Source organism: Ostrea edulis, chromosome 7 (genome assembly GCF_947568905.1).
Source record: "Ostrea edulis chromosome 7, xbOstEdul1.1, whole genome shotgun sequence".
Classification (NCBI taxonomy): Eukaryota; Metazoa; Mollusca; class Bivalvia; order Ostreida; family Ostreidae; genus Ostrea; species Ostrea edulis.
This window is the reverse complement of record NC_079170.1, coordinates 85784975-85810403: the sequence shown is the minus strand read 5'-3', so window position 1 is coordinate 85810403 and position 25429 is coordinate 85784975. Positions and strand designations below refer to the sequence as shown.

The 25429-nt window shown below is 33.6% G+C and overlaps 2 protein-coding genes across 4 annotated transcripts in view; both read right to left on the bottom strand.

Moving 5' to 3' along the window:
• The window catches only part of LOC125653998 (serine/threonine-protein phosphatase 6 regulatory ankyrin repeat subunit B-like), a 1068599-nt gene that overhangs the window by 466317 nt on the left and 576853 nt on the right, over positions 1–25429 (bottom strand). The window lies entirely within an intron of this gene.
• On the bottom strand, positions 7638–25428 carry LOC125657124 (putative ankyrin repeat protein RF_0381). Of its 3 annotated transcripts, none has more exons than XM_056142828.1 (6): positions 25301–25428; positions 23616–23662; positions 23381–23491; positions 11081–11235; positions 9187–9392; positions 7638–9038 (listed from the first exon to the last, which is right to left on the bottom strand). In XM_056142828.1, the coding sequence occupies exons 3-6, from the start codon at positions 23487–23489 to the stop codon at positions 8528–8530; spliced, it is 981 nt and encodes a 326-aa protein (XP_055998803.1). In that variant the 5' UTR covers positions 23490–23491; positions 23616–23662; positions 25301–25428; the 3' UTR covers positions 7638–8527. The 3 variants fall into 3 exon arrangements, with proteins under 3 accessions (XP_055998803.1, XP_055998802.1, XP_048743744.1); XM_056142827.1 differs by lacking the exon at positions 25301–25428 and adding an exon at positions 23987–24009; XM_048887787.2 differs by having other exon boundaries at positions 23381–23662.

Here is a 25429-nt window from a genome sequence, read left to right as displayed (position 1 = left end):
TATGTAAAATTATCTCGTAATTAAAATGTAACGCCTTGTGTTGAAATAAAAACACCCCCCTTTTTTGCCCTTCGTTATCATGTGTTGACTGGGAGCTTCCACAGGAATCAGGAGAAGAAATTATATCTAGGCTGGGGTGGGTGTTTTCCTGTCAGTCAGCAATGTGATGTTCTCTTAGATTCATAATTTAATATTTTCTTTTCCAATGTTTTTGCCTTCCATATCTTTTTCCAATTTCAAACAAAAGGCCCATGGGCAACATCGCTCACCTGAGTCACCTTGGTTCATATTTAAAGATTTTTCCTATATATTCGCATGTAAAACTTCGATCCCTATTGTGGCCCCAACCTACTACCGAGGGGGGGTGTCATGATTTTTTCAAAATTGAATCTGGACCATGTCAGGAAGCTTTCATGTGAGTGTAAACTTTTCTGGCCCAGTGATTTTTCATCAGATTTTTAATGATTTTCCCCATACATGCATATTTGTATGTAAAACTTTGATCCCCTATTGTCGCCTCATCTTACCCCCGGGGGCCATGATTTTAATAAACGTGAATCTGCACTATGTCAGGAAGCTTTCATATATAAATTTCAACTTTCCTGGCCCAGCAGATTTTGAGAAGAACCCTGATTTTTAAAGATTTTCCCTATATATTTGTATGTAAAACTCTGATAATCTATTGTGGCCCCATCCTATCCTGGGGTGCCATGCTTTTAACAAACTGAAATCTGCACTATGTTAGGAAGCCTTCATGTAAATTTCCGCTTTCCTGGCCGGTAGTTTTTTGAGAAATGTTTTAAAGATTTTCCCTATATACAGTATTTGTATGCAAAACTTTGATCCCCCCTTGTGGCCCCATCCTACCCCCAGAGGCCATGATTTTTACAAACTTAAATCTGCACTATGTTAGGAAGCTTTCATGTAAATCTCAGCTTTTCTGGCTCAGTGGTTCTTGAGAAGAAGATTCTTAAAGATTGTCCCTATATATATTTGTATGTAAAACTTTGATCCCGCATTTAGGCCCGATCATACCCCCCCCCCCCCCCCGGGCCATGATTTCAACAAACTTGAATCTGCACTGTATCAGGAAGCTTTCATGTAAATCTCAGCTTTTCTGGCTCAGTGGTTCGTGAGAAGAAGATTCTTAAAGATTGTCCCTATATATTTGTATGTAAAACTTTGATCCCCTATTGTGGCCCGATCATACCCCCCGGGGCCATGGTTTCAACAAACTTGAATCTGCACTGTATCAGTAAGCTTTCATGTAAATCTCAGCTTTTCTGGCTCAGTGGTTCTTGAGATGAAGATTTTTAAAGATTTTTCCTATATACATGTACATGTATTTGTATGTAAAACTTTGATCCTCTATTGTGGCCCCATCCAACCCCCGGGGGCCATGATTTTATCAAACTTGAATCTGCACTATGTCAGGAAGCTTTCATGTAAATTTCAGCTTTTGTGGCAGAGTGGTTCTTGAGCAGAAGAACCCACCCTATTTTTGCGATTATCTCCCATTTGAAAGGGACATGACCCTTAATTGAAACAAACTTAAAAACCCTTCACCCAAGGATGCTTTAGGCTAAGTTTGGTTGAAATTGGCCCTGTGGTTCTGGAGAAGAAGTCGAAAATGTAAAATTTAAGTTTACAGACAGACGGACAGACGACGGACAACAGGCGATCAGAAAAGCTCACTTGAGTTTCAGCTCAGGTGAGCTAATAGTCTAGTCAATCTAGCTCAAAAATGAGCAAAACTTCAAACTAATTGCAACAGAAATGAAATTTTGATTATTCATGCAAGAAAACACACGCAAACAACATATTAAAAATCGGCTTTTGTATTTCCATGGGAAAATTGGAATTTTGGGGTAAAAGGGTGTGTTTTTTCATGAAAATCGCTAAAAACTGGAAATTGAAGAAAATGTCCATTTTATGTAACATACAGTGAAAATAAGTTTCATATCTCAAATTTCAACCTGGAAATGTTCGATTAATTTTTTTTACAGCAGAATATATTCTTTCCTTGACTGTAAATTTTGGGTAAAATCTTGCTTTTTTGAATATAATTGTTAAAGATTGAAATTTTAAGAAAAAACCCCACATTTTGTCATACATTTGAGTCTACCAATAAAAAATTGAAGTTAGGATTTATTTTAAAAACTGCTCAACAAGTAAGATATATAGAGATTATTGGCAATATATATGAAAAATACCATTTTAGGTAGGAAAACCTACATTTTTCTAAAACAACAAGAGTCCCATGGGCCACATCGCTCACCTGAGTCACATTGGTCCATATCAGAAGATTTTCCATATCTATTTGCATGTAAAACCGTAGTCCCTATTATGGCCCCAAACCTACCCCTGGAGGCCATGGTTTTTGCAAACTTGAATCTACACTATGTCAGAAAGCTTTCATGTAAATGTGAACTTCTTTGGCCCAATGGTTCTTGAGAAGAAGATTTTTAAAGATTTTCCCTATATATTTGTATGTAAAACTTTGATCCCCTAGTGTGGCCCCATCCCACCCCAGGGGGCCAGGATTTTAACAAACCTGAATCTGCACTATATCAGAAAGCTTTCATATAAATCTCAGCTTTTCTGGCTTAGTGGTTCTGGGAAGAAGATTTTTAAAGATTTTTCCTATATATTTGTATGTAAAACTTTGACCCCCTATTGTGGCCCCATCCGACCCCCGGGGGCCATGATCTTAACAATTTATAATCTGCACTATATCAGGAAGCTTTCATATAAATCTCAGCATTTCTGGCTCAGTGGTTCTTGAGAAGAAGATTTTAAAAGATTTTTCCTATAAATTTGTATGTAAAACTTTGATGCCCCCCTTGAGGCCCCATCCGACCCCCGGGGTCCATGATTTTAACAAACTTGAATCTGCACTATATAAAAAAACAAAAAAACAAAAAAAAAAACACCGAAAAAAAACCCCAAACAACAAAAAAAAAAACTTTGACCCCCTATTGTGGCCCCATCCGATACCCGGGAGCCATGATTTTAACAATTTAGAATCTGTACTATATCAGGAAGCTTTCATATAAATCTCAGCTTTTCTGGCTCAGTGGTTCTTGGGAAGAATATTTTTAAAGATTTTCCCTATATATTTGTATGTAAAACTTTGATCCCCTATTGTGGCCCCATCCTACCCCCGGGGGCCATGATTTTAACAATTTGAAATCTGTACTATATCAGGAAGCTTTCATATAAATCTCAGCTTTTCTGGCTTAGTGGTTCTTGGAAAGAAGATTTTTCAAGATTTTTCCTATATATTTGTATGTAAAACTTTGACCCCCTACTGTGGCCCCATCCGACCCCTGGGGGCCATGATTTTAACAATTTAGAATCTGTACTATATCAGGAAGGTTTCATATAAATCTCAGCTTTTCTGGCTTAGTGGTTCTTGGGAAGAAGATTTTTAAAGAGTTTTCCTATATATTTGTATGTAAAACTTTGATCCCCTATTGTGGCCCCATCCTACCCCCGGGAGCCATGATTTTAACAATTTAGAATCTGCATTATATAAGGAAGCTGTCATATAAATCTCAGCTTTTCTGGCTCAGTGGTTCTTGAGAAGAAGATTTTTAAAGATTTTCCCTATATATTTGTATGTAAAACTTTGATCCCCTATTGTGGCCCCATCCGACCCCTGGGGGCCATGATTTTAACAATTTAGAATCTGCATTATATAAGGAAGCTGTCATATAAATCTCAGCTTTTCTGGCTTAGTGGTTCTTGAGAAGAAGATTTTTAAAGATTTCCCCTATAAATTTGTATGTAAAACTTTGATCCCCTATTGTGGCCCCATCCAACCCCCGGGGGCCAGGATTTTAACAATCTAGAATCTGCATTATATAAGGAAGCTGTCATATAAATCTCAGCTTTTCTGGCTCAGTGGTTCTTGAGAAGAAGATTTTTAAAGATTTTCCCTATATATTTGTATGTAAAACTTTGATCCCCTATTGTGGCCCCATCCAACCCCCGGGGGCCATGATTTTAACAATTTAGAATTTGCACTACCTAATAAAGCTTATCTATAAATTTCATCTTTTCTGGCCCAGTGGTTCTTGAGAAGAAGATTTTTTAATGACCCTACCCTATTTTTACCTTTTCTTGATTATCTCCCCTTGGAAGGTGGCTTAGCCCTTTATTTTAACAATTTAGAATTCCCTTTACCTAAGGATGTTTTGTGCCAACTTTGGTTGAAATTGGTCCAGTGGTTGTTGAGAAGACGTTGAAAATGTGAAAAGTTTACAGACGGACAGACGGACGGACAGACGGACGGACGCCGGAATACGGGTGATCAGAAAAGCTCACTTGAGCTTTCAGCTCAGGTGAGCTAAAAATAGTGAAAAACTAGAAATGATAGGAAATAACTGTTTTATAGAAGACATGACATTGATCTTATAAATTTAAGAATAAAACGTCCAAATGCACAACTTATCTTTTCTGCACCAAAATTTATTTTCCCTTGCCGAATTTTGGGCTGAAATCTTCATTTTCCAATAAAAATCGTTAAAAACTGGATTTTGGAAGAAAATACTTTTTCCTGTCCATTAGGCATATATGAGTTACCACATGAAGATTTATACATTAAAATAAACTGTTAACACAAAACAAGTGTCCCTTCAAAAATGGTCTGTAAAAGATGACCTACATTTTTGCAGATACTCCCCTTACATCGGAAGTTGGAGGCGCGCTTACCATTCCGGTCCTATGTTTCACATAAATACATGTAGTATTTTAAAACAAACAGTGTATAGTAAAGCTTACGTTACCAAATTCTTTATTAAGCTGAGTTTTAACAGTTTGTACTACATCTATGACGAAACAAAGTTCAGCTTCTTCGATTTTATAAAGAAATCTTTAATACGTGCACTTCGTCAAGCTCTAGAGTTTGGGAAAAGGGGGGTGGGTGGGTTATAGCCGTATTTGATGTTTAGTTCTATCCAAATTATTGTGCAATTAATACCGAGAATTTCAGGAGTAATCTGTTTTAAAAACAATGGACACATAATTTTTTAGAATTAAAAGCAAAATGAATCGGGCACGCAGCATCGTAAAAAAAAAGGGGGGGGGGAGGTGCTAGATATTGTGAAGATAATTTCACAATTTTGTCTGAAAATTGACAAGTAAATTTTAATCCAAAGTTATAAAAATCCTTGATGGTGTGTGTGGTGTTGGTGGTGGTGGTGGTGGTGGTGGTGGTGGGGGGGGGGGGGGGGGGGGGGGCTAAGGTTGTTCTCTCAGTTCAATTTTACACTTCCACTGTGTACAGTTCACGACAATGCTATTTTAAAAAAAAGAGGAGGGAGGGCAACCAATCTGTCTAAAAATCGACCTCTGTACGTAAAAATTTATCAACTTTGCATGTAATGATAAAAGGCGTAGAGCCATTATTGCTACGTGCCTGATAATTATATAAGTGATCATTTGAGTAATTGCAGTACAGTTCAGTCCATGTTTTTACAAGTACAACGGCTAGTGTCACAATTTGCCTTGCATTTACAGCGAAAAACGTTCAAAAGTTTATCTGGCGCGACTTGTAATTTAGTTTTAACGGATACAAGAATTGCTGAAAGCAGTGATAAGCCCCAATTAGAAGGATCCAAATTAATCATTTCTTTAGTCCACTCTATGACTTAAAAAATTCTTGCAGTGCTCCTTTTCTGCAGCTGTAGTTAATAGTTAGTGGCAATGACTGAACTTATAAAAATGATATTGTGTTAGACAATTCTTCACATAGCAAATCTCCTACAAGTGCCTCTATGGTATTCCATCGTACAAAGTCGATATGACATCGACACCAGAATATATCTTTTTCTCTATGAAATCCTCATACAGGAGGGTGAAGATAACGAATAGTGATCCATCTCGTAACTCCTATAAGCAATGCAAAATAGAGAGGTGGGCAAACACGGACCCCTGGATATACCAGAAGTGGGGGTCAGATGCCTATGGGCTATATGGAGTAAGCACCCCCTGTTGACCGGTTACACCCGCTGTGAGCTCTATATCTTAATAAGGCAAACGGAGTTACCCTTATTCAATATCATTGTTCCAAAAACGGCCTAACAATCTATATGAAACAAGTCAGGCAGATTTGACCCAATGATAGGTTGTATTGGCAAAGTAGATTGTTATAACGACCATAGAATTCGCGAAATGCTGACTTTAAACGAGACTGTTGAAACCCCTGTACCATCAACTTGTTTGTCAGTAGCCTGCCTCCATTTAAAAACTAATCATATACAGAATTTTTTCGCGATTTGTCTACATTTTGACTATACAGGACCTGTTCCGATGCCGAACATTCTTGACGTTGTGTCGCATCCTGTGAATGCATGTAGAAAGGGAAAGGATTAACAAACTTCGTTTCCTAAAAAGACGTCTGGTTTTAACGATATTCGTCACTTATATTAGGGACAAGATAAAAAATTCAATGTCTCACAAAAAACTAAGTTCACATAGTTTTCACCAAGACCCCCCCCACCCCCCCCCCCCTTTAAAACTTAATATGACAAATGTTGAAACTAATCGAATAACAAGAAAAGAAACGTACGATTATAAATAACACTCTGTATACCTCTATATACCTTTTCTACTGTTTATTCACAAATGAAAGTGTACATTAAATCTATTAAACGTTCATTAATATGTTTTAAATATTAAGTGGTATTCAACAGTCGCTTGTCTTTTTCCTTTTTCCACTGTAAAGTGTAATCGATGTCGGATGACAGAAACTTGCGGGAGTTTTTATTCCCCTCCCCCTAACTAATTGTATTTAAATTTTCATCCGACATTGAATTCGTCCCTTAGGGCAGTTATGTTTATTTCAGAGTTCGTTGCTATTTCTGTGCTTTATATATAGACATTTCAAACACAATGTGCATTTTGTATGATCCTCTAAAATTTACGATAAATAACTGTATCCCATTTCCATTCTTAATGATCGTGTGCCAGCGTGGCGAGAATTCCATCGTCATCGAAAACAAGTTTTGTCTTGAATAGATGGCCGGGCGGTCTAGCGCGCTGTTCGCATGCTGCTAGGAGATGTGGTTCCGCAGGCCGTGAGCCCAATACTAATTAGAAAGAGTAACTACTAGATTTTACATCAAATCATGATACTATGCGCAAGTGTTTACTTACATTGATTTTTATTATTTATATTATCAATGTTTTATTATCATTATTATTACCCATGAATGACTCCCCAAACCTGAATTTGAAAAAGAAAAGCAAAAATACTTTACTTACTTAGTTTTATAAAAGTTTTTAATACAAAACGCTTGCTCAAATGATGAAGATACAAAATAACTGAAACTTTTAACTCGAATGGCTTTCCATACTTTCTTTTTTAACAACCGTTTACTAGATTGACTAGACTATAATAATGATAATCATTTCCTCATGTACATGTATGTGAACAACGTGCGTAATAAACAGCTGGGGATTCTGACAGAAATAAAATATAAATATCGAAAATAAATTTGAAATCATCCTTGATAGGGCCTCATGATGGTGAGATCGAGTGTTGCGTTTTTATCATTTACACGAACTAATATGGATCCTAAATGTAATTAAGGTGCAGATTTACTCTTTTGTGTATTATAACCAACAGCATACATAAACAAAGAATTTTATTACATTTTACAATAGCAAACACTCACGAGATCTGAAAGATCTATATGGTCTTTATACAATCTAATTAAAATCAGATCTTCTCTGACTGTTACCCTAGAGACGGCTTCTCCAGTGTACCGGTCAGAGAGGATCTGATTTTAATTAGATTGGTATTTGTACACATACATTACTACATGTAAACTCTAAACTGAAACTAGCAATGCAACGATAAATCTTCATTACCTTTAATAACTAATATAGTTTCATTTCAATTTAAAATAAAAATTCTCCTCTTTGATTATAAAACATGAACACATGAACATTTAATCAATACTGATTTTTAAAAAAATGAAAACCAGATGTGTTTGTGAAAAAATGATGCCCCCGCATAACAACAAAGCAATTTGGGTACAAAAAGAAAGGTCTTAATTGTCACTAGGAATATAAATGTGACATATGAAAGCCCTAGCACAAATCGTTCAATAGAAATTACCAAATTAAGTTTTTCAAAAGTAGGTCAAACTCCAAGGTGAAGGTCATGAGGTGAACAAATTTGGCACCAATAAAAAGGTCTTACCACAAGGAATACAAAGCCCTATAACTAACTATTCGAAAGTTAGGGGCAAAGTTAAGGTTTTTGCAGACAGATTGACCAACCAAAAACTATATACCCCAAATCTCTGATTACGAGGACATAAAGAAAAATTACAATATACTTGTCTTAATAATCAGTTATGTGTCATCGACATGTCTCATGGATCGACGTACTATATATGTATATACACATGTATTTATTGGATCGACGTACTATATATGTATATACACATGTACTTATTGGATCCAGTTATTCTTTAGATACAACTAAACCTGGCAGTAAATGCTAAGATCTAACTCAGTATATCAAGTCTGTGACAACCCACTCCGTCAACTGCTTAGGTAAAGAGAGATTATGTGCTGCTTCCATTAATCTCCGACCTAAAATCCTGCGTAACTTGAATCGACACGCCTCCTTCAATGTGGCTGGATTGGCACCCTTATAATGGATTAGTTCCAGCAATAATGGAGCAGTTTCCTCCAGTCTAACTGTTAAAATCTCCTTAAAACTCTCGTCTGCTGAAACATTGTATCCTTCTGACAGCAGATATTTAATGATTTCATGTTTGTTTCCAAGGCAGCCGAGAGACAGGGGTGAAGTATATCTGTATTTGTTGAAATCACAGTTGGCTTGTATTAAAGCTTTCACGGACGTTAGTTTATTGTCTGTCACAGCTGCTAAGAATGGAGTTTCACCGTTGGCGTTCATCTGGTTGATATCTGCTCCATACTTCAGTAAAGTCTCAATCAGGGCCACATTTCCCATCTGAGATGCTTGGTGCAGGGCAGTATCTCCCATTGTCTTCCTCCTTTAAACAAATCAGACAGAATATCTTTCAGCATTGGCATCATATTCTTTGGCCAATATTAATTATCATATCAATATGCAGCCTGCAAGAATAAAATTTAAAAAAACCTCCATTGTGTGTCTGTAAATTTCATTAAAAAAAGTCTTACGATGGTACAACCAGTTTGGCTTTTTTGTCCAGTAGGAATTCCACCATTTGAACTTGTTCATAACACACTGCCAGCTCTAGAGGTGTATGTTCAGTGATAGTGTTCAGAGCATTGATGTCCATTCCGGCGATTAGCAGCTCCTCTACAGCCTCAGTGTGACCAATGGTGGCTGCCACATGGATGGGCAAATCTCCATCAGAATTACCCTGTGTAGTAATACATAGACCCTTAGTATAAATGTGACTTTATTTAATCTGTGTAATTGTAAATAGGCCCCAACTAGATATCCCTGTGATGGCAAGCATCGCAAATGAATCCCACTATATAGCATTATATTTGCCAATTTCAAGGTCCATGATTCTTTCTGAAATAGGTCAACAAAGCAAAAAGATTTAAGTTCATGAATACAATTTTAATCAAATAGGTACAGGGATAGCCAGAAAAAGTCTGGAAAACTGTCAATGCATGGACAGCCGTGACCTGCAGCTACATGTGTCTTGGCTGTATCCAACACAATTTTAATGACAGGGCATGCTTACTCCTCCTAGGCACCTGATCCCACCTCTGATATATCCAGGGGTCCATGATTGCCCAACCCTATTTTGTATTGCTTATGGGAGTTATGAGATTGATCACTGTTCGTTATCTTCACCTTTATAGGAGTTATGAGATTGATCACTGTTCGTTATCTCACCTTTATAGGAGTTATGAGATTGATCACTGTTCGTTATCTTCACCTTTATAGGAGTTATGAGATAGATCACTGTTCGTTTTCTTCACCTTTATAGGAGTTATGAGATTGATCACTGTTCGTTATCTTCACCTTTATAGGAGTTATGAGATTGATCACTGTTCGTTATCTTCACCTTTATAGGAGTTATGAGATAGATCACTGTTCGTTATCTTCATCTTTCATGTTAGATCCGCTTGCATGCGCGCTCACATGTAAGTGGATTTAACAACTAATTTTAATTAGATTGTGTCCAACACTGATGTAAAAGTACATCGTTATTAGTCATTTGGATGAAACCTTAAAAACTGTCCAGTGTGTTACGTACAGCAGACATTCAATGATAAAGAACCCTCACTGTAGTCCTGTGTCACAGTAGGCATTCAGATGTTAAAGAACCCTCACTGTAGTCCTGTGTCACAGCAGAACCCTCACTGTAGTCCTGTGTCACAGCAGGCATTCAGATGTTAAAGAACCGTCACTGTAGTCCTCTGTCACAGCAGGCATTCAGATGTCACAACAGAACCCTCACTGTAGTCCTGTGTCACAGCAGAACCCTCACTGAAGTCCTGTGTCACAGCAGGCATTCAGATGTTAAAGAACCCTCACTGTAGTCCTGTGTCACAGCAGGCATTCAGATGTTAAAGAACCCTCACTGAAGTCCTGTGTCACAGCAGAACCCTCACTGAAGTCCTGTGTCACAGCAGGCATTCAGATGTTAAAGAACCCTCACTGAAGTCCTGTGTCACAGCAGGCATTCAGATGTTAAAGAACCCTCACTGTAGTCCTGTGTCACAGCAGGCATTCAGATGTTAAAGAACCCTCACTGAAGTCCTGTGTCACAGCAAGCATTCAGATGTTAAAGAACCCTCACTGCTATGACCCTGAACACCAGTCAAAATTTGTGACACTTTGATTCACTTAGATCTGGTAACATCTGGGTGAGAAATCCTCAAACAAACACATAACAAACAAACAAACACATAACAAACAAACAAACACATAACAAACAAACAAACACATAACAAACAAACACACGACAGAAGTGGATCTGGACCCTTAGCTACCAAAAATGGTATTTTGAATTCATATTATTATTAATTGTAAAAGCATTCATCCACAGTCAATTATATAATTGCCTGTGCATTCATCCATGACACTTGCCTTGTACATATCACATCCAGCTTTGATGAGGAGTTTGATTATCTCCCTTGGACCGTGATGCTCACATGCATAATGAAGAACTGTTCTTTTATTGCTGTCCAGGCAGTTTACATTGGCTCCAAGACTTATAAGCTTCTCCATCACGGGAAGAAGGCCTGACCAATGTAAAAATAATAATAAATAAGACACAATCAATGAAAATAAACTCCACGTCTCACTGGAATGGTAAACCTTGGAGATAGACAAGCCTCCTGACATACATAAGTAGATATGAAATAAAATATTTTAAACAATTTTGGTTGTCATACTTATTATATACAGTTGATTAGTAAGTATGAGGTACAGGTATCTGATTTTAAGTTTTAAAAAAAAAGTGGCTTCCATGGTGAATTTCCTCTTACATTCATAATTTTTTTTATATGCACCCATCTGTGGTTCCCCATAGTGTATGTGCAAAATCTAAGTGACATAGATATTTCAAACAAATGAAAATGAAGTATGGCATTTGTAAGGAGGCAATAAGGATATCAAATGAAATGTCATGATGACATCTTAAAATAATTTCCTGCAAAACAAGACTTGTAATCTTAACATTGACGTTTTCCTCCTTTATATAGTAATTCTCGTGTTGTCCTTTATATAGTAATTCTCATGTTGTCCTTTATATAGTAATTGTCATGCTGTCCTTTATATAGTAATTCTCGTGCTGTCCTTTATATAGTAATTCTCGTGTTGTCCTTTATATAGTAATTCTCGTGTTGTCCTTTATATAGTAATTGTCATGTTGTCCTTTATATAGTAATTGTCATGTTGTCCTTTATATAGTAATTCTCATGTTGTCCTTTATATAGTAATTCTCATGTTGTCCTTTATATAGTAATTCTCATGTTGTCCTAGCTTTATATAGTAATTCTCATGTTGTCCTTTATATAGTAATTGTCATGTTGTCCTTTATATAGTAATTCTCGTGTTGTCCTTTATATAGTAATTCTCATGTTGTCCTTTATATAGTAATTCTCATGCTGTCCTTTATATAGTAATTGTCATGCTGTCCTTTATATAGTAATTGTCATGTTGTCCTTTATATAGTAATTCTCATGTTGTCCTTTATATAGTAATTCTCATGTTGTCCTTTATATAGTAATTCTCATGTTGTCCTTTATATAGTAATTGTCGTGTTGTCCTAGCTTTATATAGTAATTGTCATGTTGTCCTTTATATAGTAATTCTCATGTTGTCCTTTATATAGTAATTCTCGTGTTGTACTTTATATAGTAATTGTCGTGTTGTCCTTTATATAGTAATTGTCGTGTTGTCCTTTATATAGTAATTCTCATGTTGTCCTAGCTTTATATAGTAATTCTCATGTTGTCCTTTATATAGTAACTCTCATGTTGTACTTTATACAGTAATTCTCATGTTGTCCTAGCTTTATATAGTAATTCTCATGTTGTCCTTTATATAGTAATTGTCATGTTGTCCTTTATATAGTAATTCTCATGTTGTCCTAGCTTTATATAGTAATTCTCATGTTGTCCTAGCTTTATATAGTAATTCTCATGTTGTCCTTTATATAGTAATTCTCATGTTGACCTTTATGTAGTAATTGTCATGTTGTCCTTTATATAGTAATTCTCATGTTGTCCTTTATATAGTAATTCTCATGTTGTCCTAGCTTTATATAGTAATTGTCATGTTGTCCTTTATATAGTAATTGTCATGTTGTCCTTTATATAGTAATTGTCATGTTGTCCTTTATATAGTAATTGTCATGTTGTCCTTTATATAGTAATTCTCATGTTGTCCTTTATATAGTAATTGTCATGTTGTCCTTTATATAGTAATTCTCGTGTTGTCCTTTATATAGTAATTGTCATGTTGTCCTTTATATAGTAATTGTCATGTTGTCCTTTATATAGTAATTGTCATGTTGTCCTTTATATAGTAATTCTCATGTTGTCCTTTATATAGTAATTGTCATGTTGTCCTAGCTTTATATAGTAATTCTCATGCTGTCCTTTATATAGTAATTGTCATGTTGTCCTTTATATAGTAATTCTCATGTTGTCCTTTATATAGTAATTGTCGTGTTGTCCTTTATATAGTAATTGTCATGTTGTCCTTTATATAGTAACTGTCATGTTGTCCTTTATATAGTAATTCTCATGTTGTCCTTTATATAGTAATTGTCATGCTGTCCTTTATATAGTAATTGTCATGTTGTCCTTTATATAGTAATTGTCATGTTGTCCTAGCTATATATAGTAATTGTCGTGCTGTCCTTTACATAGTAATTCTCATGTTGTCCATTATATAGTAATTGTCATGCTGTCCTTTATATAGTAATTGTCATGCTGTCCTTTATATAGTAATTCTCATGTTGTCCTTTATATAGTAATTGTCATGTTGTCCTTTATATAGTAATTCTCATGTTGTCCTTTATATAGTAATTGTCATGCTGTCCTTTATATAGTAATTCTCATGCTGTCCTTTATATAGTAATTCTCATGTTGTCCTTTATATAGTAATTGTCATGCTGTCCTTTATATAGTAATTCTCATGTTGTCCTTTATATAGTAATTCTCATGTTGTCCTTTATATAGTAATTGTCATGTTGTCCTTTATATAGTAATTGTCATGCTGTCCTTTATACAGTAATTCTCGTGTTGTCCTTTATATAGTAATTGTCATGCTGTCCTTTATATAGTAATTCTCATGTTGTCCTTTATATAGTAACTCTCATGTTGTCCTTTATATAGTAATTCTCATGTTGTCCTTTATATAGTAATTGTCATGTTGTCCTTTATATAGTAATTGTCATGCTGTCCTTTATACAGTAATTCTCGTGTTGTCCTTTATATAGTAATTCTCGTGTTGTCTTTTATATAGTAATTGTCATGTTGTCCTAGCTTTATACAGTAATTCTCATGTTGTCCTTTATATAGTAATTGTCATGTTGTCCTTTATATAGTAATTCTCATGTTGTCCTTTATATAGTAATTGTCATGTTGTCCTTTATATAGTAATTGTCATGTTGTCCTTTATATAGTAATTCTCATGTTGTCCTTTATATAGTAATTGTCATGTTGTCCTTTATATAGTAATTCTCGTGTTGTCCTTTATATAGTAATTGTCATGTTGTCCTTTATATAGTAATTGTCATGTTGTCCTTTATATAGTAATTGTCATGTTGTCCTTTATATAGTAATTGTCATGTTGTCCTTTATATAGTAATTCTCATGTTGTCCTTTATATAGTAATTGTCATGTTGTCCTTTATATAGTAATTCTCGTGTTGTCCTTTATATAGTAATTGTCATGTTGTCCTTTATATAGTAATTCTCGTGTTGTCCTTTATATAGTAATTGTCATGTTGTCCTTTATATAGTAATTGTCATGTTGTCCTTTATATAGTAATTGTCATGTTGTCCTTTATATAGTAATTGTCATGTTGTCCTTTATATAGTAATTGTCATGTTGTCCTAGCTTTATATAGTAATTCTCATGCTGTCCTTTATATAGTAATTGTCATGTTGTCCTTTATATAGTAATTCTCATGTTGTCCTTTATATAGTAATTGTCATGTTGTCCTTTATATAGTAATTCTCGTGTTGTCCTTTATATAGTAATTGTCATGTTGTCCTTTATATAGTAATTGTCATGTTGTCCTTTATATAGTAATTGTCGTGTTGTCCTTTATATAGTAATTCTCATGTTGTCCTAGCTTTATATAGTAATTATCATGTTGTACTTTATATAGTAATTGTCGTGTTGTCCTTTATATAGTAATTCTCATGTTGTCCTTTATATAGTAATTGTCGTGCTGTCCTTTATACAGTAATTCTCGTGTTGTCCTTTATACAGTAATTGTCGTGCTGTCCATTATACAGTAATTGTCGTGCTGTCCTTTATACAGTAATTCTCGTGTTGTCCTTTATACAGTAATTCTCGTGTTGTCCTTTATACAGTAATTCTCGTGTTGTCCTTTATACAGTAATTCTCGTGTTGTCCTTTATACAGTAATTGTCATGTTGTCCTTTATATAGTAATTGTCATGTTGTCCTTTATATAGTAATTGTCATGTTGTCCTAGCTTTATATAGTAATTGTCGTGTTGTCCTTTATATAGTAATTGTCGTGTTGTCCTAGCTTTATATAGTAATTGTCGTGTTGTCCTTTATATAGTAATTGTCATGTTGTCCTTTATATAGTAATTCTCATGTTGTCCTTTATATAGTAATTGTCATGTTGTCCTAGCTTTATATAGTAATTCTCATGTTGTCCTTTATATAGTAATTCTCGTGTTGTCCTTTATATAGTAATTCTAATGTTGTCCTTTATATAGTAATTGTCATGTTGTCCTAGCTTTATATAGTAATTCTCATGTTGTCCTTTATATAGTAATTCTCGTGTTGTCCTTTATATAGTAATTCTCGTGTTGTCCTTTATATAGTAGTTGTCGTGTTGTCCTTTATATAGTAATTCTCATGTTGTCCTTTATATAGTAATTGTCATGTTGTCCTTTATATAGTAATTCTCGTGTTGTCCTTTATATAGTAATTGTCATGTTGTCCTTTATATAGTAATTGTCATGTTGTCCTTTATATAGTAATTGTCATGTTGTCCTTTATATAGTAATTCTCATGTTGTCCTTTATATAGTAATTGTCATGTTGTCCTAGCTTTATATAGTAATTCTCATGCTGTCCTTTATATAGTAATTGTCATGTTGTCCTTTATATAGTAATTCTCATGTTGTCCTTTATATAGTAATTGTCGTGTTGTCCTTTATATAGTAATTGTCATGTTGTCCTTTATATAGTAACTGTCATGTTGTCCTTTATATAGTAATTCTCATGTTGTCCTTTATATAGTAATTGTCATGCTGTCCTTTATATAGTAATTGTCATGTTGTCCTTTATATAGTAATTGTCATGTTGTCCTAGCTATATATAGTAATTGTCGTGCTGTCCTTTACATAGTAATTCTCATGTTGTCCATTATATAGTAATTGTCATGCTGTCCTTTATATAGTAATTGTCATGCTGTCCTTTATATAGTAATTCTCATGTTGTCCTTTATATAGTAATTGTCATGTTGTCCTTTATATAGTAATTCTCATGTTGTCCTTTATATAGTAATTGTCATGCTGTCCTTTATATAGTAATTCTCATGCTGTCCTTTATATAGTAATTCTCATGTTGTCCTTTATATAGTAATTGTCATGCTGTCCTTTATATAGTAATTCTCATGTTGTCCTTTATATAGTAATTCTCATGTTGTCCTTTATATAGTAATTGTCATGTTGTCCTTTATATAGTAATTGTCATGTTGTCCTTTATATAGTAATTGTCATGCTGTCCTTTATACAGTAATTCTCGTGTTGTCCTTTATATAGTAATTGTCATGCTGTCCTTTATATAGTAATTCTCATGTTGTCCTTTATATAGTAATTCTCATGTTGTCCTTTATATAGTAATTCTCATGTTGTCCTTTATATAGTAATTGTCATGTTGTCCTTTATATAGTAATTGTCATGCTGTCCTTTATACAGTAATTCTCGTGTTGTCCTTTATATAGTAATTCTCGTGTTGTCTTTTATATAGTAATTGTCATGTTGTCCTAGCTTTATACAGTAATTCTCATGTTGTCCTTTATATAGTAATTGTCATGTTGTCCTTTATATAGTAATTCTCATGTTGTCCTTTATATAGTAATTGTCATGTTGTCCTTTATATAGTAATTGTCATGTTGTCCTTTATATAGTAATTCTCATGTTGTCCTTTATATAGTAATTGTCATGTTGTCCTTTATATAGTAATTCTCGTGTTGTCCTTTATATAGTAATTGTCATGTTGTCCTTTATATAGTAATTGTCATGTTGTCCTTTATATAGTAATTGTCATGTTGTCCTTTATATAGTAATTGTCATGTTGTCCTTTATATAGTAATTCTCATGTTGTCCTTTATATAGTAATTGTCATGTTGTCCTTTATATAGTAATTCTCGTGTTGTCCTTTATATAGTAATTGTCATGTTGTCCTTTATATAGTAATTGTCATGTTGTCCTTTATATAGTAATTGTCATGTTGTCCTTTATATAGTAATTGTCATGTTGTCCTTTATATAGTAATTGTCATGTTGTCCTAGCTTTATATAGTAATTCTCATGCTGTCCTTTATATAGTAATTGTCATGTTGTCCTTTATATAGTAATTCTCATGTTGTCCTTTATATAGTAATTGTCATGTTGTCCTTTATATAGTAATTCTCGTGTTGTCCTTTATATAGTAATTGTCATGTTGTCCTTTATATAGTAATTGTCATGTTGTCCTTTATATAGTAATTGTCGTGTTGTCCTTTATATAGTAATTCTCATGTTGTCCTAGCTTTATATAGTAATTATCATGTTGTACTTTATATAGTAATTGTCGTGTTGTCCTTTATATAGTAATTCTCATGTTGTCCTTTATATAGTAATTGTCGTGCTGTCCTTTATACAGTAATTCTCGTGTTGTCCTTTATACAGTAATTGTCGTGCTGTCCATTATACAGTAATTGTCGTGCTGTCCTTTATACAGTAATTCTCGTGTTGTCCTTTATACAGTAATTCTCGTGTTGTCCTTTATACAGTAATTCTCGTGTTGTCCTTTATACAGTAATTCTCGTGTTGTCCTTTATACAGTAATTGTCATGTTGTCCTTTATATAGTAATTGTCATGTTGTCCTTTATATAGTAATTGTCATGTTGTCCTAGCTTTATATAGTAATTGTCGTGTTGTCCTTTATATAGTAATTGTCGTGTTGTCCTAGCTTTATATAGTAATTGTCGTGTTGTACTTTATATAGTAATTCTCATGTTGTCCTTTATATAGTATTTGTCATGTTGTCCTTTATATAGTAATTGTCATGTTGTCCTTTATATAGTAATTGTCATGTTGTCCTTTATATAGTAATTCTCATGTTGTCCTTTATATAGTAATTGTCATGTTGTCCTAGCTTTATATAGTAATTCTCATGTTGTCCTTTATATAGTAATTCTCGTGTTGTCCTTTATATAGTAATTCTAATGTTGTCCTTTATATAGTAATTGTCATGTTGTCCTAGCTTTATATAGTAATTCTCATGTTGTCCTTTATATAGTAATTCTCGTGTTGTCCTTTATATAGTAATTCTCGTGTTGTCCTTTATATAGTAGTTGTCGTGTTGTCCTAGCTTTATATAGTAATTGTCATGTTGTCCTTTATATAGTAATTGTCATGTTGTCCTAGCTTTATATAGTAATTCTCGTGTTGTCCTTTATATAGTAATTGTCATGTTGTCCTAGCTTTATATAGTAATTGTCATGTTGTCCTTTATATAGTAATTGTCATGTTGTCTTTTATATAGTAATTGTCATGTTGTCCTTTATATAGTAATTGTCGTGTTGTCCTTTATATAGTAATTGTCATGTTGTCCTTTATATAGTAATTCTCGTGTTGTCCTTTATATAGTAATTGTCATGTTGTCCTTTATATAGTAATTGTCATGTTGTCCTTTATATAGTAATTGTCATGTTGTCCTTTATATAGTAATTCTCATGTTGTCCTTTATATAGTAATTCTCGTGTTGTCCTTCATATAGTAATTCTCGTGTTGTCCTTTATATAGTAATTGTCGTGTTGTCCTTTATATAGTAATTGTCATGTTGTCCTTTATATAGTAATTGTCATGTTGTCCTTTATATAGTAATTCTAGTGTTGTCTTTTATATAGTAATTGTCATGTTGTCCTTTATATAGTAATTGTCATGTTGTCCTTTATATAGTAATTGTCATGTTGTCCTTTATATAGTAATTCTCATGTTGTCCTTTATATAGAAATTGTCATGTTGTCCTTTATATAGTAATTCTCGTGTTGTCCTTTATATAGTAATTGTCGTGTTGTCCTTTATATAGTAATTGTCATGTTGTCCTTTATATAGTAATTGTCATGTTGTCCTTTATTTAGTAATTCTCATGTTGTCCTAGCTTTATATAGTAATTGTCATGTTGTCCTAGCTTTATATAGTAATTGTCATGTTGTCCTAGCTTTATATAGTAATTCTCATGTTGTCCTTTATATAGTAATTGTCGTGTTGTCCTTTATATAGTAATTCTCATGTTGTCCTTTATATAGTAATTGTCATGTTGTCCTTTATATAGTAATTGTCATGTTGTCCTTTATATAGTAATTGTCGTGTTGTCCTTTATATAGTAATTGTCGTGTTGTCCTTTATATAGTAATTCTCATGTTGTCCTTTATATAGTAATTCTCGTGTTGTCCTTTATATAGTAATTGTCATGTTGTCCTTTATATAGTAATTCTCATGTTGTCCTAGCTTTATATAGTAATTCTCATGTTGTCCTTTATATAGTAATTCTCGTGTTGTCCTTTATATAGTAATTGTCATGTTGTCCTTTATATAGTAATTCTCATGTTGTCCTTTATATAGTAATTGTCGTGTTGTCCTTTATATAGTAATTCTCATGTTGTCCTTTATATAGTAATTGTCATGTTGTCCTTTATATAGTAATTGTCATGTTGTCCTTTATATAGTAATTCTCATGTTGTCCTTTATATAGTAATTGTCGTGTTGTCCTTTATATAGTAATTCTCATGTTGTCCTTTATATAGTAATTGTCATGTTGTCCTAGCTTTATATAGTAATTCTCATGTTGTCCTTTATATAGTAATTGTCGTGTTGTCCTTTATATAGTAATTGTCATGTTGTCCTTGATATAGTAATTCTCATGTTGTCCTTTCTTTATATAGTAATTCTCATGTTGTCCTTTATATAGTAATTGTCATGTTGTCCTTTATATAGTAATTGTCATGTTGTCCTTTATATAGAAATTGTCATGTTGTCCTTTATATAGTAATTCTCGTGTTGTCCTTTATATAGTAATTGTCATGTTGTCCTTTATATAGTAATTCTCATGTTGTCCTTTATATAGTAATTGTCATGTTGTCCTTTATATAGTAATTCTCATGTTGTCCTAGCTTTATATAGTAATTGTCATGTTGTCCTAGCTTTATATAGTAATTCTCATGTTGTCCTTTATATAGTAATTGTCGTGTTGTCCTTTATATAGTAATTCTCATGTTGTCCTTTATATAGTAATTGTCATGTTGTCCTTTATATAGTAATTGTCATGTTGTCCTTTATATAGTAATTGTCATGTTGTCCTTTATATAGTAATTGTCGTGTTGTCCTTTATATAGTAATTCTCATGTTGTCCTTTATATAGTAATTCTCATGTTGTCCTTTATATAGTAATTGTCGTGTTGTCCTTTATATAGTAATTGTCATGTTGTCCTTTATATAGTAATTCTCATGTTGTCCTAGCTTTATATAGTAATTCTCATGTTGTCCTTTATATAGTAATTGTCATGTTGTCCTTTATATAGTAATTCTCATGTTGTCCTAGCTTTATATAGTAATTCTCATGTTGTCCTTTATATAGTAATTCTCATGTTGTCCTTTATATAGTAATTGTCGTGTTGTCCTTTATATAGTAATTGTCATGTTGTCCTTTATATAGTAATTCTCATGTTGTCCTTTATATAGTAATTGTCATGTTGTCCTTTATATAGTAATTCTCATGTTGTCCTAGCTTTATATAGTAATTGTCATGTTGTCCTAGCTTTATATAGTAATTCTCATGTTGTCCTTTATATAGTAATTGTCGTGTTGTCCTTTATATAGTAATTCTCATGTTGTCCTTTATATAGTAATTGTCATGTTGTCCTTTATATAGTAATTGTCATGTTGTCCTTTATATAGTAATTGTCATGTTGTCCTTTATATAGTAATTGTCGTGTTGTCCTTTATATAGTAATTCTCATGTTGTCCTTTATATAGTAATTCTCATGTTGTCCTTTATATAGTAATTGTCGTGTTGTCCTTTATATAGTAATTGTCATGTTGTCCTTTATATAGTAATTCTCATGTTGTCCTAGCTTTATATAGTAATTCTCATGTTGTCCTTTATATAGTAATTGTCATGTTGTCCTTTATATAGTAATTCTCATGTTGTCCTAGCTTTATATAGTAATTCTCATGTTGTCCTTTATATAGTAATTGTCGTGTTGTCCTTTATATAGTAATTCTCATGTTGTCCTTTATATAGTAATTGTCGTGTTGTCCTTTATATAGTAATTCTCATGTTGTCCTTTATATAGTAATTGTCGTGTTGTCCTTTATATAGTAATTCTCATGTTGTCCTTTATATAGTAATTGTCATGTTGTCCTTTATATAGTAATTGTCATGTTGTCCTTTATATAGTAATTGTCATGTTGTCCTTTATATAGTAATTGTCATGTTGTCCTTTATATAGTAATTCTCATGTTGTCCTTTATATAGTAATTTTCATGTTGTCCTAGCTTTATATAGTAATTCTCATGTTGTCCTTTATATAGTAATTGTCGTGTTGTCCTTTATATAGTAATTGTCATGTTGTCCTTTATATAGTAATTGTCATGTTGTCCTAGCTTTATATAGTAATTCTCATGTTGTCCTTTATATAGTAATTGTCATGTTGTCCTTTATATAGTAATTGTCATGTTGTCCTTTATATAGTAATTGTCATGTTGTCCTTTATATAGTAATTGTCATGTTGTCCTTTATATAGTAATTGTCATGTTGTCCTTTATATAGTAATTGTCATGTTGTCCTTTATATAGTAATTCTCGTGTTGTCCTTTATATAGTAATTGTCATGTTGTCCTTTATATAGTAATTGTCATGTTGTCCTAGCTTTATATAGTAATTGTCATGTTGTCCTTTATATAATAATTGTCATGTTGTCCTTTATATAGTAATTGTCATGTTGTCCTTTATATAGTAATTCTCATGTTGTCCTTTATATAGTAATTCTCATGTTGTCCTTTATACAGTAATTGTCATGCTGTCCTTTATATAGTAATTCTCATGTTGTCCTAGCTTTATATAGTAATTCTCATGCTGTCCTTTATATAGTAATTGTCATGTTGTCCTTTATATAGTAATTGTCATGTTGTCCTTTATATAGTAATTCTCATGTTGTCCTAGCTTTATATAGTAATTGTCATGTTGTCCTTTATATAGTAATTGTCGTGTTGTCCTTTATATAGTAATTGTCATGTTGTACTTTATATAGTAATTGTCATGTTGTCCTTTATATAGTAATTGTCATGTTGTCCTTTATATAGTAATTGTCGTGTTGTCCTTTATATAGTAATTGTCATGTTGTCCTTTATATAGTAATTCTCATGTTGTCCTAGCTTTATATAGTAATTGTCATGTTGTCCTTTATATAGTAATTCTCGTGTTGTCCTTTATATAGTAATTGTCATGTTGTCCTTTATATAGTAATTGTCATGCTGTCTGTATATTTGTTGTTCTGATGGGACTAATTAATACCCCGGCTACATCACTACTTGTTGTTCTGATGGGACTAATTAATACCCCGGCTACATCACTACTTGTTGTTCTGATGGGACTAATTAATACCCCGGCTACATCACTACTTGTTGTTCTGATGAGACTAATTAATACCCCGGCTACATCACTACTTGTTGTTCTGATGGGACTAATTAATACCCCGGCTACATCACTACTTGTTGTTCTGATGGGACTAATTAATACCCTGGCTACATCACTACTTGTTGTTCTGATGGGACTAATTAATACCCCTACATCATTACTTGTTGTTCTGATGGGACTAATTAATACCCCTACATCACTCAACCAAAGAGGGACAGATTTTAAGTACAGAATATTTGAATGGGACCTTTAGAAAAGCCTCTATATTCACTGCATATTTAACATGATTAATCAAATTAATGTTTACCTATGCCAAGACTAATTATCCCCATTATGTGTTTTAGGTTATTTATGATTCAATGATACAATTCATATAAAGTGGGATCACTCTACCATTGCAGAAATGCAGAGTAAACTTTTTTTTATTAGCATTGTCCATTGTACAAATAGAAATTAACTGCATCATAATATATACTTTTAAAGGTAAGATGTACAATGGATATATAATCACTCATACCAACCATTCATACTCCACTCATACATTTCAAAAATAGCTGAAATTATACCAAAAAAAAAAAATTATTGAGGTTGCTATAATAGTATCAAAAAATATAAATTTATACAAAACATGCAGTAAAAAATATATTATTCAGTGGGTTCAAATATATTGTTCCACAAATGTAGAGTAAACTTGATAGTTTAGCCTTTGGAATGATTCTATGTGGTTATTTCCCGGACCAATATTCACGTCTATGCCTTACCCATTTTTGTTGCGTATATAAGGGGGGTGCCAGCTTTTGACACCGTGTTCACATCATATCCTGGTGTTAGCAGTAACATAGAAGCCCTCTCTACATCCTTTCTTTTCATGGCTGAAAAAATGTGAGTATTGACAGCCATTCTTCTCACTGACTGAGTTGCCTGTGTTGGTATCTAAACTGCATAATGATATTGGATCGAAATAGATCACCTTAGCATAATAGTGCAATTTTATACCATCATCCCATCCTCTTGTAGTGCTCTCTTTGATTAATGTTCCTGTCCTATAAAAGAATTAATTGGTATCAACATCAGAAAATATGAGCTTCACATGGGTCTTGATTAGCCTTAAAATGTGATGAAAACTGTATTTATTATACTTTCAATATAATCATAATTTTTTTCACAGGGCCTTGCTCTTAGTAGTCCCCATGATTTTTTGTAGCAGTATTTTTCCAAAACTGTGCACATCAATTAATTGCATTGGTAACCTATATATTGTCAATAAGAGAGAGAGAGAGAGAGAGAGAGAGAGAGAGTAGTGATTTGGGCTATATATGGACTGTAAATATTGGTCTGGAATGGGGGCCCACTAGTGTAGACAATACCTGTACATCTGCAAATAAATAAAAAGGAACCAACAATAACAACAACAGCTCAGTGGTTAGAGCAGCTGACTGGTAATGCAGGGGTACCGTGTTCAATTCCCAGTCTAGCCATAAATTTTCCCCTCTCTTGATACATTTGGTGCCGTTTACCACCCTGACTTTGAGGATGCATCTACAGTATTTCAAGAAGGAGGAATGTAGTGAAATGTGCTATGTAGACTGTGAATTTCGACCTGGAATGCTCAGTGGTTACAGCACCTGAATAGAAATGCAGGTATCCCGGGTTAGATTCCTGGTCCACGGTTCAGCCATGATGAAATCTATTACTCGTACATATTTGTTACTTGAAATTAGCTCACTACTGAGCTTATCCAGGGTGACTAAGTGTGCAGAAATGGATGTTAAGTACTACATAATTACATGTAGCTGCTGGTAGTGATTAGTTCCAGTCTTTGATGGTAGCTGGCAATAATGAATTTTTGAACGTGTCAGTGATACAGGTTAGTAACTCGCTAGATCTATTAAGCTGAGTCCTAAATGGTCTGGACCAGGTGTTTTATATGAAATTTAACGATTCTGTAAAGAAGTATTAATCACTAGCTCCGTCTATGCTCCGATAGTGGTTTCCACTTTAGGCTCTCCATCATTTTTGAAACACTGCTGTGTCTGTTGTAGTCATTGTGAACAAAGCAGGCTACACGACGCTCTACCCTTTTTGCCGGTCTATGTCTTTTACCTGGTGCGGGTCCTATACTACGGACGCGTAATCAAGTACAGAATGAACAAGTGAAATGTATGCTGTTTCCTCTAGTGGTTTCCAACAATATTTAAGGTTACAGCGGACAAATCCCGAGATAGAACGGTTTGGGTGTGTAATCTTATCAATATGTGTTGTCCATTTAAAGTTGAGGTTTTCACTGAGGGCAATACCAAGATACGGGTTGTTCTGCACTTGTTCCAGGATGTGGTTATCCAGCTTTTAACGGTTCTGATGTGGTGTCTATTCTATTTAGAGAAGTGGATAGGCACAGCCTATACATCCACAGCCTGTCCACTTTTCTATAGAGAATAATGTGGTGTCTTGCTCCTTGCATAGTTGTTTTTATCAATAAAATCAATATATGCATAGCTCATGGCATGGTCAATCAAGTGCATTTTATTAACTTTATTGATAAAATTTCAAACTCCTGTGCTACTTGTACGTACCAAATAATGCACTTCGAAAAAATCTTACAGAAGTTCGTGCACAAGACCTACTGTACATGCAGTGCAAATTAATGTAAGGGAAAAATGGATACGTATTAAAAAATCTACCTGCCTAGGTGACTATCATCACGGAATGCGAATGATAAGGAACTGACAGCTGACTGATTCCGCCAAACAATTCTTAAGTTATCTACCGAGGGATTACGAAGCTACAATCGAGCTTCTCTTGACTTTTCA